The sequence below is a fragment of the Clinocottus analis genome, unplaced genomic scaffold, assembly GCF_023055335.1.
Source record: "Clinocottus analis isolate CAN_PGR_092001 unplaced genomic scaffold, fCliAna1.0.p SCAF_7, whole genome shotgun sequence".
In the NCBI taxonomy this organism is placed as follows: Eukaryota; Metazoa; Chordata; class Actinopteri; order Perciformes; family Cottidae; genus Clinocottus; species Clinocottus analis.
Window position 1 is genome coordinate 6414413 of NW_027176229.1, and position 15264 is coordinate 6429676.

The 15264-nt window shown below is 41.3% G+C and overlaps 2 protein-coding genes across 4 annotated transcripts; one reads left to right on the forward strand and one right to left on the reverse strand.

The window, feature by feature from the left end:
• Positions 1-345: 345 nt before the first annotated feature.
• zgc:152968 (uncharacterized protein LOC564848 homolog) lies at positions 346-9332 on the reverse strand. 2 transcript variants are annotated; one of them, XM_068566393.1, is made up of 16 exons: positions 9136-9332; positions 7206-8656; positions 7003-7098; positions 6476-6737; positions 5543-5877; positions 5306-5446; positions 5115-5229; positions 4949-5017; positions 4720-4860; positions 4452-4565; positions 4272-4345; positions 4054-4158; positions 3103-3218; positions 2848-2986; positions 934-1054; positions 346-690 (listed from the first exon to the last, which is right to left on the reverse strand). In XM_068566393.1, the coding sequence occupies exons 1-16, from the start codon at positions 9284-9286 to the stop codon at positions 602-604; spliced, it is 3519 nt and encodes a 1172-aa protein (XP_068422494.1). In that variant the 5' UTR covers positions 9287-9332; the 3' UTR covers positions 346-601. The 2 variants fall into 2 exon arrangements, with proteins under 2 accessions (XP_068422494.1, XP_068422495.1); XM_068566394.1 differs by having other exon boundaries at positions 934-1073.
• A 339-nt stretch (positions 9333-9671) lies between these two features.
• poli (polymerase (DNA directed) iota) lies at positions 9672-14705 on the forward strand. 2 transcript variants are annotated; one of them, XM_068605292.1, is made up of 10 exons: positions 9672-9802; positions 9957-10082; positions 10182-10346; positions 10825-10971; positions 11161-11397; positions 11553-11731; positions 11930-12021; positions 12098-12231; positions 12595-12815; positions 13365-14705. In XM_068605292.1, exons 1-10 carry the CDS (start codon positions 9715-9717, stop codon positions 14133-14135), a joined length of 2160 nt encoding a protein of 719 aa, XP_068461393.1. In that variant the 5' UTR covers positions 9672-9714; the 3' UTR covers positions 14136-14705. The 2 variants fall into 2 exon arrangements, with proteins under 2 accessions (XP_068461393.1, XP_068461394.1); XM_068605293.1 differs by lacking the exon at positions 9672-9802 and having other exon boundaries at positions 9993-10039.
• Positions 14706-15264: the final 559 nt, after the last annotated feature.

The window sequence follows — 15264 nt, forward strand, 5'->3', positions numbered from 1 at the left end:
TATACAACTAATTAATTTTTTACGGCATACAATATTCTTGTGAGATAATGTACCATGTGCTGCACATTGTATTACATATGAACTTTTTATAGAAAAATCAATTAAAATCACGTCGTCGACACACACAAATACCATGTATTCGCATTTCAATACGCATGAAGTCCTTTGCTCTTTTGTCTATTTGTCCATCATTAGTAATTGATTGAATTGCAGACAGGTGTGATCTCATTTGCATAACTGCACCTGATGCCAATTGACCATTTAATGACATTCAACGACACAATGTTCATTGGCAGGCGGAACTTTGTCAATAAAAACACACACAAAAGAGTTTCATTACGTGCCTTTACTTAGATAATACTGACAACAACCCTAGCCCTTCAGACTTCCACAAATATTTATAGACACTGGCTGCAAAATCAAAACTTAGTACACAGGTATTACTGGTAAAACTAAATTATGTAATGTAATCAAAGGAAAAAAATAAACAGCCCTCCCATGTCATCAGAACACAAATAGATGTGACAGTCAACTACGCATAACAGAGTCTGCTTTTTTGGTCATCTATGCCCAGTTTGGTGATTATCATGTATTATATACATCATTTCTTCATTTTTCCATCTTCTTTGACTTTCCATAACATAAGCTCCATGCAGGCAGCAGCATCGTCCTCAGTGTCATGGCCACAAACTGGGAGAAACATTAACACCATGTATTTAGTCAGATGTACACATTGGGAAAACATGCATCAGCCATACATTACATTGTTCAAGTTTTGGTAGCATTTACACTCAGATATTGTAGACAATTATGTTACATTTCTTTATTCAAATTAGGGATTGGTGTCATTTGTATGGTTGAGTATGATTTCAATGGACATCCAAATAAAAACAGACACTTGTACAGTGGCTGCTGTTGTCCATGATGACCCACCACTCTCTTGGATGATCCTCCTGAGGTATTCAGCATTGAGGTTGTTGAGGGTCAGCTTGTGAGGGAGGCCCAGGCGGTGAGGGAAAACCACCGAGGTGTCTATCACCGTCCCATGGAGCAACTACAGAGAAGAGGAAGATCTGACACTTTTATTACTGGGGGTAGCCTCTTTTTAAAAAGGGAGTTAGTCAGTAATCAATCAATCAACTCGAGGTCAAACCAGTTGTGTAATGGTACAGTAATATCTGATGAGGACTTGGACCTTTGACCAAAGTAGGTCATATGTTAAATTCCAACTGGCATTTTTTTTTAACCCATACATAGTGTCCGAGGGTGGAAGATAGAAAATACACCAGTATGAATTTTCTCTACGGCATGAATGTTGACTGCATAGTCCACATGCCTCTTTTCTCCTCCCCCCAAACTTTAACATAGTACAGATCATTGCAGTATTGTCATCAATCCAGCAAAGCATCTGGAAAGAATTAGCCAAAGAGATGGAGCTCAAGCTTCTTTGTTCAGAAACTAAGATCACTGTCTAACACTATCCGGGGAGAGGGATCCTCTGTAGCGCTCCTGAAGGTTTCTTCTTTTTTTGCTGAAAAGTGTTTTTTGGAGAGTTTTTCCTGATCCAAAGTGAGGTCCTGTGACCGCGATGTTGCATGTGTACAGATTGTAAAGCCCTCCAAGGCAAATTTGTCATTTTGGGCTTTACAAAAACTGAACTGAATTCAGAAATGGCTGAAAGCATTGAACAAGTTTTTTTTTTGACAAAAAAGGGGCAAAAAGGCATGTGAGTTGTCGAGCAGGGAGAAAGGTTTTGTATTTTTTTCTTTCTTTAAATCAAATTGTGCAGTTTTGCACACTACATATTACCTCTCAACCTACTAAATTACATGGTTTAGTAATATGGTTAGGAGCACAGTAACGCCACCATGCAGTTGCCACAACAGCACTTTACCTTCAGAAGCACTTGTATTACAATCTGTGGAAAAACGAACATCCATAATATATATATATATATATATATATATATATATATATATATATATATATATATATATATTAGCGTCCATTCTCAAAATTATACCACGATATGAAGTTTAGGCCATACCACCCAGTCCTATGTCCATACCCGTTAGATTCTGGCCACACTTCCTCTCAGTCGAAGCAGTTTTGTGTCCTTATGATGTCATGATTAAGACGCTTACCTTGACATATTACAGCCTTTCTACTTTTATACCTTAGATTTTTTTGCTGAGAAAAGCAGTTACTTTCCAACCATGTGTTGCATTGTTTGTCAAGTTAAAATCCGAGTATGTACTTTCTTGTGAAGTATTTATAATCGTTTGTCAACATCCTGTACAGTCATCCATTATCTTTAACCGCTCACCCTGTTCAGGTTCATGAGTGGGCGTGGAGATACAAGTTGACATTGGGCGAAGCACACCATGGCGCCAGACTATCGCAAGAAATGAACTAGGACCCCAGTACACTCAGGTTATCAATAATGCATATCATAAAAAGCAAACTGCCTCACTAATCAGTCATCTAGAAAATGGCGATATTACTACATGACTAACAAAACAAGGTTTTGAAATATGCTTGTGAAAAAACAATCCTAATACTAAACATGGCACTGAAATACTGTAGTATACATGACAAGAGCATTATTTTCATACTTCTCAGAGGGTACTCCTGAAATATCAATAAAAACATCAATAAAGTATCTAAAGTATAAAGTAGCATTGAAATTGTTTAGAGTTTACCAACTGGCCCTTTGAACGTGACTGTCTTTGTTTGGTTACAGCTTCATTCGAAAAGTCCAACTAATGCATGTTGGGAAATAATCTATGCAAACAAGAATCACATAATATTGGGAGGAAAACAGAATAGTGTAGTAATAGTAGTCACCTTCAGGGCACAGAGGTCAGTTTCCAGGCCGTGTCCAATCAGAATGGTGTCGGCGCTGACGAAGCTCAACAAGGTGTCCTGCACCTCTCTGAGGGAGGTGCGGTTACCCTTCACATCTTCCTCACTGATGCCTGAAAACCTTCACAAGCAAAGTGTCTCACATGCTACTGATAAAGAAGCTAATATTATGACAGAGGGGTCATATAGAGTATAAAGTAGGTGTACAGAAGACATTTGGTCCTTAAGAAACATTACCTGGTGTTATAGTCAATGACCTCATTATCGGGTCTGACGAAGGTGTCGTAGACGACCTGCACACTTGAGTTAACCACCGTCACTCTCGACAGCTCCAGACCATGAATGGTATAACACTAAGAGGACAAATATTACTGCAATAAATGTTGCTTATAGTGTACACTCACGGCCAGCAAAATATCAAAACATTTGTTTAATAAAGTCCACCTGGAGACCTCACTCATTTGTGTTCATTAGGCACATGTGTACATTAAATAATTACACAGTAAGGACTTCATGATCTTAATTACCCAGGTCATATAAAGTGGATTGTAGTGTAAGCTATATGGTAATTGTTGGAGCCAAAATGCGGTTTATTGTTTGAGTCAATCACTGGATGAATGGGGGCATGTAGTTCCTTTATATGACCACAGGGTGGCACACTAACTTCCAAAAGGGCATATAGGTAAGTGCCTGCTCATGGAAACAGGTGTGTGGATGGGAAGCAAAATCGTCTTTGACCGGAGTTGAGCCAGGTGGTAGTGCTGTATTCGGTCTTGTTGTATCCCGTGTTGTGCTGCAACATGTAAGACTAACTTAATTCAAGTGTATTGGACATTGTTGATTTATGCTATGGATTTATGGAGCAGAGAATAAACGGATCAAAGAGACAGAGCCCTGGACATTGGAATTGTTTATGGCAAGAACACGCGTCCAAACATGTTCTCCCAGTCGCCCACCTAGTGGCTCTAAGTCTTAAATTGGGTAAGGTTGGAGCCTCTACAGTAATCCTTTTGGAACAAATAAAGGGGATCTGGTATTGCATATCTTTTCATTCTGTCAAATAAAAGTCTTAGTCTTCCAAAAACATAGTTACACCAAATTTCTTTGGTCATATATCACTATCATAATGAAACAGCCACAAATGAGTTGTGGTTTTGTGATTCAATGTAAAAACAAAAAGCTGATCACCGTTTCACAATCCAGGGAGTAAACCCCAGGACAGCTGGTATCTGAGGGATGTCTGGGGCCGGTCGACACAAACCCATCCAGGCTGATGAAGTCATGGACATGCACCTGTTGGGGAAAAAAAAAGAAACGAAATCAGACATTTACCCACCGTTTCATTTGAGGAGGTTTTAGGCAAGAATTAAGTCACAGAATAATCTCTCGCTCTGTGTTTTTCGTACCTGAAACACCTGACACCCAGGAGCACCCATGACGGCCTCACAGCAACTGTAGCGCGTCTCCACTCCACCTGGCACTGTTGGCAGTTTAAAAATGTACACAATGATCTGATGGTTTTATGCAATATAACACTTTAAAACATTTGGGATGTTTTGGAAGGCATACAACTATGATACGCTCACCTTTTTCTGTGACTCCTTTCCCATAGTGGTAATTACACTCCTCCTTACGGACGTGTTTGCCCATTTGGTTCACGGAGTATGTAGATCCACATCGACAGCAGATTCTCTTGAGGGCTTTAAGCAACAAAAACAGAAAAAAAACCTCTTTTAAAATGTGCTGAGAAAAGCAACCCCCTCATTGCATGTACAGCACGGGTGAGCCCTCTAGTGAACAAATGTGTAAATGGCATCAAAATGTCCTTTCAGGGAGCAGAGTGTTCTCACTTACGGTCTGCACTGCCTTTCTTACAGTCAATGAAAAGAACACAAGAACCAGGTTTCTCTGGGTGCTGGACAGGATAGTTGCTCTCAACCAGCCTCTCCTCAGTCAAAATATGGTCCCTCAAACTCTCATACAGTGCCATGTCATCTGGTGGAAAAATACAGTCGGTGAGAAGCTGCCATAGTATTTAAATGAAATGACAAATGCATTTAATTTAAAAGAAACTAATTCTCACCGTTTCCTTTCAACTTAAGATTAAGTGAAATATTGCCTTTGGATCTTTGGCTTTTGTCTTCATTTTCATCTGCAACAGAAAAAACTTAAGTGGATTTAATATAAACAAATGAAAATAAGTTGCATCACATTTCATGAAGAAATATTGGTTTTCCAGAAATGTTGACCTTTCGCAGTAACGGCACTTTGGTTCTTCAGCCTCTTCACTGCATTCACTGCAACACTGAGATATTTGAGTTTGTTCACACTGCGATTGTACACGACCTTCTCTTCAGCAAGTGCCTATCAACAGGAACAGCGTTAGAAATGACTAGATTGTAGTCAGACAGTGAGGATTACATAAGTGGCAAAAGGTCACCTTTTCAAAAGCATCATTAACATTTGGTGTCGTCTTGAGGAACTCCTCCGTAAACATGTTGACATAACGCTGTCGGATTTCATGGGGCACTTTCTCTTTGGCGGCCTCGCACTGCTTCAGTTTACGTTTAGTAGGCACTGGCTGAAAGAATAAGCATTCAATATTAATAATCAACAAAGGAAACATGCCTCAAGTCTTTGAAAACGGCCCTAACAAACACTGCTTTGCACTTCTCACCTTGGTATGGACAGCAGCTTGAGGAGCGGCGAAAGCAACTGGACTTGAATGCGACGATGCACAGGCCGAGGCCATCGAAGGTTTACGTGACGGCGCAGGAATGAGCACAGGTGCTGTTGTGCGGTATCTTTGCAGAGGCATAACTGCAGGTGGATGGTACATTTGTCTCATTGCAACAGAGCCTGTATGCACTTGACCGATTGGGGTAAGCACTGAAGTCACTTGGCTGGAACTGGAAGTGACAGGCAGAGGGAAGATGCCCTCCGGCAGGATCAAGTGCAAGTTGTTGTCTGCTCCAATAACGGCAGTTCCCAAAGATATGTAGTTCATGTGAGCTGCAGAATGACACGCGAACACATGAGTTACGCATCTGTGCAAAGCAACCATCATACACATTATGAAGAAACGTCTCGCATACAAGAAAACGCTACTTGATCTACACATATGAAGACAGAGTAGGGGTCTCATTTATAACCATACACATAAAACTGGTCCAGAAAGAGGCGTACGCCAGAGGAAAGCTATCACAACTCCACCAGAGAACATGTGCACCTGTAGGAAAACTGTGTTTGTTCATTATGGAAACTGGAAATTAGTAACGCAGATTATGAATTGAGGCCGGACACTCAAATGTTTAAATTCACTTAATACGACGCATAAATTGTGGATTGACATAGTCAAACAATCAAGCCAACTGTGTTATGTGTGCTTTGGAGCCATAACTATTCCATAAGCACCTTTCAATTCAAGATTCAAGCCACCTCAAATCCTCAATATTTGCAGAACAGAGCCACAATAGTTTATCATAATTTTCCGATTGGCTAACTTTGCATATATCACAAAGTAACCTTAAACAATATTTGATGTTGACAAATGAATGGTAATCTTTCTAAAAAAAATTACCTTCATCCTTTAAAGCCAAGAAATGCTTACCATTTTGTACAGGAGCAGGCTGCAAGTTTACAGGAGTCTGAGCTGAAGGAAAAGATGCACTCTGGATCTCCGGCTTCCTCTGGCCGGTGGAGGAAACAACAAAGGCCTGACCACCTTTAACTGAAGTAGTCAGCATGGAGGCTCTCTGCTGTACCTGCTGGATCTTAGAGGTGATGGAGGGCTGGGAGGCAAATCCTGACACTGCCGGCGCACGCAGGGGAACCAGCACCTGGGGCTGAGGTCTGCTCTTAACCGATGGTTGCTAAACAGCAGATGCATCATGTGGACAGTGCTCCAGTCAAAAAAGGCCATTCAGAAATATGCATCCTAAATGCTTTGATTAATATATTGTACCATTTTATCAAGAGCATGTGTAAATATAACAGATTAATTTGATTTTCTTACCTTAACATTTTAATGGTCTTAGGAAGTTTACATGAATGCATCATGAAAATTAATAAAATTAAAGTGTCCATTGTACTTGTTTAAGAATGAAAAAAACTGCAACAAATATGTATTCTACACACCTCTGTATGTTTGGCATCATGAGCCACCCTCTTCCTTCCCAGCGGTGCTTGTGGTTTGACGTTTAACTTCGGCTTCTCCACATCCATAGCGTCAACCTAAAAATGAGTGAATGTGAAAAATGGTTGAGGGGAAACTATTGTTACACTGCAAGGGTCAGAGAAATTCCTTCATCTTTGATCTGAAGTGTCGACAGCATACTTACCGACATATCAGGCTGCTGCTCCTCATTTGCCTCCATGAAGATCCTGTAGCATTCCTCCATCGGATCATCGTCGGACAGCTCGATTTCAGAATAGTTGAGCTTATCTTCATCTGAGCTGGACTCAATGACTACAACTTCATCATCTTCCGTCATGCAAAGCTGTCCAGTTGACACGGATGCCAAGTCGGCTCCGATTGCCAAACTTGATGCGGATGAATGGACTGAAAGCGGTTCTCCTGGCACAGGGTCGCTTTCAGGTGCAGCAGCTTCACCCTGAGACCATCCTTGCATTTTACTTGACGTGTTTCGTCTTTGTGGCAGCACTGAAGACCACTGACTACTATCCCGGTCTTGAGCTAGCTGCTCCGCTGTCTGGACCTGCTTGCCGTGTTGTCTGCATTGCAAGCTCGAGTTAGCCTCTGGAGCTTCATAAAAAAGTGAATTTGTCGGTGGAAAATGATGTGGATTCATTTTCCCAACACAAGGGTCACACTGAGGAAATGCCACCTGAAACCTAAGTTTATCCTTTTCCACCAACAGATTGTTGCAGTTGTTATCCCGCTGGTCTGTGGTGGCAGGAGGAATCGCAGATTCAGGAGTTTGCTCCACTATTTTTTCAGCAAGAAATTGATCATTTTTCTGACTTTTACTTTGCACGTCTTCTAAATGGACAGTTAAATTACCTGCACTCCCATCAGCTGGTACATTTGTACATTCTTTGCTTTCATAAAGATTAAACAGCCCTTCAACGTCTTTATTTTTTTCAAATTTTGATGAAGGGAGAGTTGATGCCTCGTACGTATCAGCATTTAGAAGTAAAACAGGCTCTGTTTTGACCTCCTCCAATCTCTCCCGGAGGGATTTGCCAGCAAGAAAATCAACAGATTTCAGTGCTTTCGCTCTCTTTTTGTCAGGCGAGGGAGGAACGTCAATAATCAGGACACAGTCTTCATTAGAGTCATCAAGTGGCTCTGGAGATGACGACCGGGAAAGCTCAGACTGATGTGCGACTGGCTTCTTCTGGTCACAAGGTACAGCGTTTTTTGCCGTTTTCAAACCATGCGCAGTTTTCACTTTTTGCTTTTTACCTGATGAACTGCAAGATCGCAAGCCAGCAGAAAAATTGGATAGAGGGTCATACTCCAAATCAGTCCTTGGTTTGGAGTTGTCAACAACATACATCCTTGCTTGGGAGAACGTTTGAGTAGAGTCTGTGCGTGAAGTCAGCCCATAACCCCCATCTACGTTTTTACCACCAGTCTCTGACTTGGAAACAGAGTAATTAGGTGCAGTTTTAACACCATCTGCCAGCACTGTCTGGCAGCGGGACAGTCGCCTCTGCTCCTGTTCCACCTCGTACCTCACAGTTTCAATCTCCTTGTTGATTCGCTCCAGCTCCTGGAGGGAGTCATCTTTGGTCTCATCATTCGATCGATAACCAGTTTGCTCTCCTGCACAAAAGGAATATGGAATAGGACTTGTTAGGGATTACATTACAGGATGAGATTGTATTTATTTAATTGTATTTAAACCAATTGAGTGCTGGTGTGGTGACATGAAGTTGTGTGCAGAGCACCACCATCATATGTGTCGAAGTTAAAATAGACCCCAAATAAACTTATTAAAATTAGATCTTATTTAAAAAAATTAAAAAAATACTGGCTTGAGACCAACAGAGTGACAACAACAATTCCCAGAGAAAGTGTGAAACAATTTAGTTTTAGTTACATTTCTTTTCCATTTAAATGCAACAGTGTAGAATTTAAATAAATAAATAAGTGTCACATTTTGTGAACAATTCAACACACTTAACTCTGAAATGACTTTGTAGCTAACGTTACATGCAATTAAAAGCTTTTACCAGGAAAATAAACAGACTGAGGGACACCTGAAAGTGTTGCAATCTCACGTTATGCATCAACTCACTGACCTGCAAACTCAAACGTCGACGAATGACACGAGGCACCAAACACATCCCGCATCCCTTTGGCATGTTTGTACAAACAGTAAGGCCGCTCACAAAGCCCACGTTTGGAAAAAGGACAACTTATACTAGCAAAAAGACCAGACGATGGAAACATCAGGAAAAACGTCCAATTTTACGACACGTTTAGTTTAGCTAATTGACTGTCGTGCGGCAGGTGAAGTTCTCGTGACGTCAGCCTCGTTTATAGGCTCTGTTCAAGTCGCGAGACGACCGATAAATGAAATACAAAATTAAAACTGTGTTTGTTTTTTTGCTTGTCTTTGAATATTAATATTTTCGGGAAATAAAACTAATTTAAAACAGGAATAATTACAACAACAACAAAAAAAACTATCCATGACAGTATGTCAGGATATTGCAGTTCATGGTGTCGCCGTTATTCCTCCGCGTCGGCAGGTGGCGCTGCTGCGTAAAACTGAACTGGGACCCGCAGTTCAGGACAGCACTTTCTCTGTTTGGTACACTTTCCTTCCGGCAACCACAATAACAGCGGTATTATCTTTGATATCAAAACACTTCCAGATGGACAACAGTGAGGATGAGATGGAAGAGGATGAAACCGAGTGGAATACAAGTTTCGTGGAGTCAGTCGCCGATGCTGCTGCTTCTGGTAAAGTATGAAGACTTGGGAGGTTAAAACTGACCAAACAGTTTATTCTTGCGTTTATCTGTTTTTTTGGCATGCAGATAGAAACAAAAATGGCTCTGTATACTATCTATACGTGCATGATGGTAATAGTTGTCTGTAAAATCTCTGGTTTCAGATCCAATCCTCAATAAGACATCAGGACCAACACCTGCTCACAGAGTCATCCTGCATTTCGACCTGGACTGCTTCTATGCTCAGGTGGAAATGATCAGAAACCCTGCACTGAGAGAGGTCCCTTTAGGTATAGTAAGCAGATTCACCACGAAGGATCTTAGTGTAGTGAAAAAATAGAAGTTGACAGAATACTTTTGTGGTTCAATGATGTCTCTCATGTCATCAGGCATTCAGCAGAAATACATCATAGTCACCTGCAACTATGTGGCCAGAGAGCAAGGTGTCACCAAGCTGATGTCTGTGACTGTTGCAAAGGAGAAATGTCCTCAGCTGGTGCTGGTTAAAGGAGAAGACCTGACGCACTACAGAGAAATGTCCTATAAACTGACAGGTAGGCAGGATTGTACTATAAATAAAGCTGTGTTCTAAGACAAAGTGTGAAGAAGTGAGAAAGAGATTCAGGATTTAGTATTCAGAGTGAAATCCACCTCCAAGACACATTTAATAAACAGATGTAATCTCATCGTTCATCTGTAGCTCCATTTGCTGTTAAAATAAATAATCGAGCTATAAAATCAACACAACAGAATATCAAGTTCTGGTGTCTCAGAAATAAAGAGACACTAAATTAATCTTTAAAATCCACAATGCCAGGCGAACACAAGATATTTGATATTCAAGTGAAGTGTAAAATTCTCACATGCTACCACTATTCCTACTGCCTTGCCTTCCTCTTTTACACATACAATATAGCTCAAACATTACTACATCAAGCTCACACGATTTTCTGACAATTATTTAATTACATTTTTGCTAACATCATATATATGTCTTAGTTCTTTCTTTACCTTTTCTTGTCCTCCGTCCAGAGCTGCTGATGTCCTACTGTCCACTGGTAGAGAGACTTGGATTTGATGAAAACTTCATGGACATCACAAAGATGGTAGAAAGAAGGCTAGCAGAGACACCGGAGTCTTACAACTTCACATTTCAAGGACACGTCTACAACCATTTCAGTAAGTCACTCTTGTGTGTAGCTGTACATCTGGCTCCTGGAAACCAGGAAATGAGTTCTGAAACAAACCCAGAAGCTAAAAATTTGAATTCCACTTTCAGTTTCCCAAGACATGGAACGTTTACTTTGTAGATTCGCTTGAGTGTTTTCATGACCGCAGATACATTTCTGTTTTTCCTTTCCTGCTCAGGTGCAGATGTCAAATCAAGGGATCATCCAAGGTTGGCTTTAGGTTCACACATTGCAGCAGAGCTAAGAGACGCTATCCACAGCAAACTGGGTCTGACCGGCTGCGCTGGCATCGCCACAAACAAGCTACTGGCCAAACTGGTGGCGGGCACCTTTAAACCCAATCAGCAAACCAGCCTGCTGCCTGAGAACGTCGGTGACATCATGGGCTCCCTGAGTAGTCTGCGAAAAGTGCCGGGTATACATACATGATTAGATATTGCGTAACTTTTTTGTCTTTACAAATTTTTATGTGCAGTATTGCTTGAATATTTTTCAATTAAAAAAGATTTTGAATGTGTTTTTGGCACAATGTAACTAGTTTTAAAATGTCCCTGACAATAAATCCTTTAGGAGTTGGTCACCAAACAGCAAAGCGACTTCAAGCCCTGGGATTGGTCAGTGTAAAAGACCTACAGCTCTTCCCATTGAACGACTTAGAGAAGGAGTTTGGAGGTCCCAGTGCCCAGCGCTTAAAGAATCTGGCCCTTGGTGTTGATGACTCAGCTGTCGTACCCACCGGAGCCCCTCAGGTAGGCGAGGACATCCCTAAAAGGACCGAACTCTTCTTAACCCAAAGTTGTTGTCACAGTCTGAAAAAAACTAAGTAACTGTCGAGTCACTGGTACGGGCCAGCGATCTTGTGAAAAATACAGATATTATTGTGATTTTGAGTCGTCAGAGTTCTTAATTGTTGTTTTTCCATAATCAGCATCCTCTTCATGTTTCAGTCTCTCAGTGACGAAGACTCCTTCAAGAAAATATCAACAACTAAAGACGTTTTGGAAAAGATTCAAGAGCTCCTGAGCAGTCTGGTGGAGAGGTGAGATCACTGTCATGGGGAATCTTTTAAAGCTCGAGCCACTGAATCTAACGTCAGACCGTCTGTTGAAATCTAGGATGCACAAAGATGGCAGGCAGCCCCAAACCTTCCGGCTGACCATCCGTAGATACTCAGCGACCAACAAGTGGTTCAGTCGGGAGAGCCGACAGTGTCCGATCCCCAACCACATCGGACAGAAGATCACCTCCGGTAAGCTCATGGACCAGGAAGGACGCTGTATCCCACCTCAGCATGGCTTATGTTGACACTTGATCAGGGTTTACACTCACCGTGAACATTCGTTGCAGTGTATTTATTCGTCCTTAGCATTGATGGCCATGAATGTACTCATTTTGTTCAGTTCCCATCAATATTCCTCAGCACCGTGGAGGTCTCTCCATCAAGTGTTTATACAACAGCAGGTGAAGCTCGCCGTCATTTGTTAACTTTAAATAGCCATGCGCACAAAGCCTGTGTAATAATGTCAAACTTTAACTGCTGCTCTCCTCATCATCTCTATTTCCTGTTCAAAACTGCCATAAAAAGCAATTGTTTTCTGTTGTGTTTCTGTAGACAGCGCTGATGATGCTGTGGTCCACCTGGTCACGTTGGCTATGAAGCTCGTCCACAAGATGGTGGACTGCAGCGCCGCCTTCCACCTCACCCTCATCAACGTCTGCTTCAGTAACTTACAGACCAGGAGAGCTGCCGTCAGCGGAAAGGGCTCCATAACGTCTTTCTTCACTCACAGCACATCTCCCAGAAAAACCCAAATCTTCTCGCCACAAAGCCAGGTAACACGTTAAAGTAATCTTGCATACTCTGTTTTTTAGTACAGTTACCGGGTATCTGCAGGGCTTGAAACGTTTTAAAAAACATAGTTAATTAGTGAATTAATGTTTTTGTGTAATTTCAGGCTGTCGGGAGATGTTGTAAACTAAAATAGACTTGTTGTAGGGCATTATTTTTCAAAGTTATTTTCATCATTTGTTAATCTTTAAATACTTTTTTTTCAATTAATCAATTAATTGTTTGGTCGGTGAAATGTCAAAAAATATGTGAAACGTGCCAATCATGTAGTGTAAAGCACCTTAAGTGTTCTAAAGACTAGAAAGTTTGCCGATGAAAACATGTTCTAACCCATGGGCAAATTAATTATCTTCGAATGGATACTGGTTTTCAAAAAGTCCTACAAACTGGTGAACAATGTTTACTTTATTCTGAGAGGGATCTCATTCTGTCACACCTAAATGATGCCTAGAGGAGTTTCCTTTCTTAGAAATTGTATTTTGGTACTCTGAGTTTCCTAAAATCATTTGTCATCCTCTTTCTTTCTGCAATAGGACGCTTCCTCTCAGAGTGGGAATACGGATCATCAGTTGAGCGGACACAACGTGATGACTCAATTCACCCTGCCTCAAAAGACAGTAACCACAGAAAGCCCTTGTAGCTCTGGGACAGAATTATATGGGTTCATTAGAAAACAGAGGCCTGCTGTTGCTCTGAAGGACCCTCCGCATCAGAAAGAATCCTGTAGCACAGCGACGTCAGACCCAAAAGTCACGGGGACGCATCGATTGCCCCCGAATGTTGACCCCGAAGTGTTCCAGCTTCTACCTGAGGAAATCCAGAAGGAGTTGTTATCTCCTGCCTACACAAACTCTCTCCCCGGTATTTCAACGTGCTCCCCTGCTGTCGTCAATGTCCCCAGCATGACAACAAACAAGTCTCTGCAGCCGATTAGTGACTTACAAAATATCAAAGACAGTAAAGAGGCTGTGGAGAAATCGGACCCATCTGACAGGACGACTACCGTGAATCGAAGGCCTGAGGTCTCAAGTGCATTTCTGGGAGAAAACGTCACGGAAGAAGGGAGACCGTCATTTCTTCTGTCTTCTGACTGCGAGTTCCCGGGAAATGTGGAACCAACGGTGTTTTATGAGCTTCCGCCAGACGTGCAGAAGGAGTTGATGTCTGGATGGAAGCAACAGAAGCCGGTCCTGAAGACGCCGTCATCCAGGAAACCAGGGAGAAGCGCGATGACCAAAGACAGAAAGGCTGCAGGAAAAGGCACTCAGGCAAACAATCTGTTAAAGTATTTCAAACCCAGTTAGAGGGCTTAGCAAAGCCAATCACAATCTCTTTTGTTCCGTTATTTCTCGTTCTCAGGTGATGTGTATACAGGGAGTGAACAAAAAAACTGCTTAACTGTGCAGCAGCTCTGTAGCAAGACACAATTTGGGGAGGCTTTTTTGGTGACACTACTACAAATCAAAATTTAAAAGGCAACTACACAAATATTGAGTCCCACAGGTATCCGGGGAATTATTTCTGATGCATCACTTACAAATACAGCAACATTATGTACAATAACATTTAGGGAAAAGTCTAAAAGATCATGCCAAAACTAAGAAAATTACTTTGAAAAAAAAGGAGAGAAAAATAGAGCCAGCATAAGCTAACATAATTGGTACAGTTAGTTTTTTTGCAAATGCATCTCAGTGGTTCAGTGCTTTCAAAGACGTGAACTGTCTGCTAAATCAAGAATGCATGTAGTCGCTCCATATTCATCAATGTCTCTGACAATCCCAACAAAATCATAAAAAAAGTTTGCGTTTGACCAGGTTTATTTTTGTGTTTTTCTTCTTTTTTTTATCCACCCCTGTATGTCAGTGTTAATATAATGTTGGTTGCTGTTTTGGAAATAAGAATGTATTGTTTATAAAACTTAATATTGATTTCTAAACGTCTTCAAACTGCTGCATTTGTCTCTGCCTTCAACATCATTTGCAAAATCTCCTTTTAATTTATCATGTTACCATTTGTAGACATGGATACAAAATCTTAAGGGTACCTAAATGAGGTCTTTAGCTTCAGATTTATTGTTTTGATATTTGTTTTCCCATTGTTTACAAAAGCAGGATTACTATGCTGAGCCTGTTGGGGCCTCATTAGTTGGTTGGGCGATTTCCACCTAAATCCACACAGGCTCACATTATTCCTTGACATTCACTTTTCAAAGAGCCTTTTTTTTTTTTAACCCTCATGTGAAATACCAGAAAACACAAGATCTGTAAGCACAGCCCCGCTTGGTTCTTGCTGACTTGAAACTCCTCCCTGGATCACATGTAAGTTATGGGGAAAAGGGTCAGGATGTGCCATCTCATCACGACTGTGATTATTCGAGGCCATCAGGACAAGTCCAGCGACGTCTGAATGGGTGTCGGCACGTCTTCCAGATAG

Bases quoted from the DNA above. Each gene is read 5' to 3' on its own strand.
- poli (XM_068605292.1), top strand. From the start codon at position 9,715: ATGGACAACAGTGAGGATGAGATGGAAGAGGATGAAACCGAGTGGAAT. The intron at 10,083-10,181 runs GTATAGTAAGCA...TCATGTCATCAG, and splicing joins ACTGAGAGAGGTCCCTTTAG to GCATTCAGCAGAAATACATC. The intron at 11,398-11,552 runs GTATACATACAT...TAAATCCTTTAG, and splicing joins TAGTCTGCGAAAAGTGCCGG to GAGTTGGTCACCAAACAGCA.
- zgc:152968 (XM_068566393.1), bottom strand. From the start codon at position 9,286: ATGTTTCCATCGTCTGGTCTTTTTGCTAGTATAAGTTGTCCTTTTTCC. The intron at 8,657-9,135 runs GTCAGTGAGTTG...CCTTTTGTGCAG, and splicing joins GTCGACGTTTGAGTTTGCAG to GAGAGCAAACTGGTTATCGA. The intron at 5,878-6,475 runs GTAAGCATTTCT...GTCATTCTGCAG, and splicing joins GCCTGCTCCTGTACAAAATG to CTCACATGAACTACATATCT.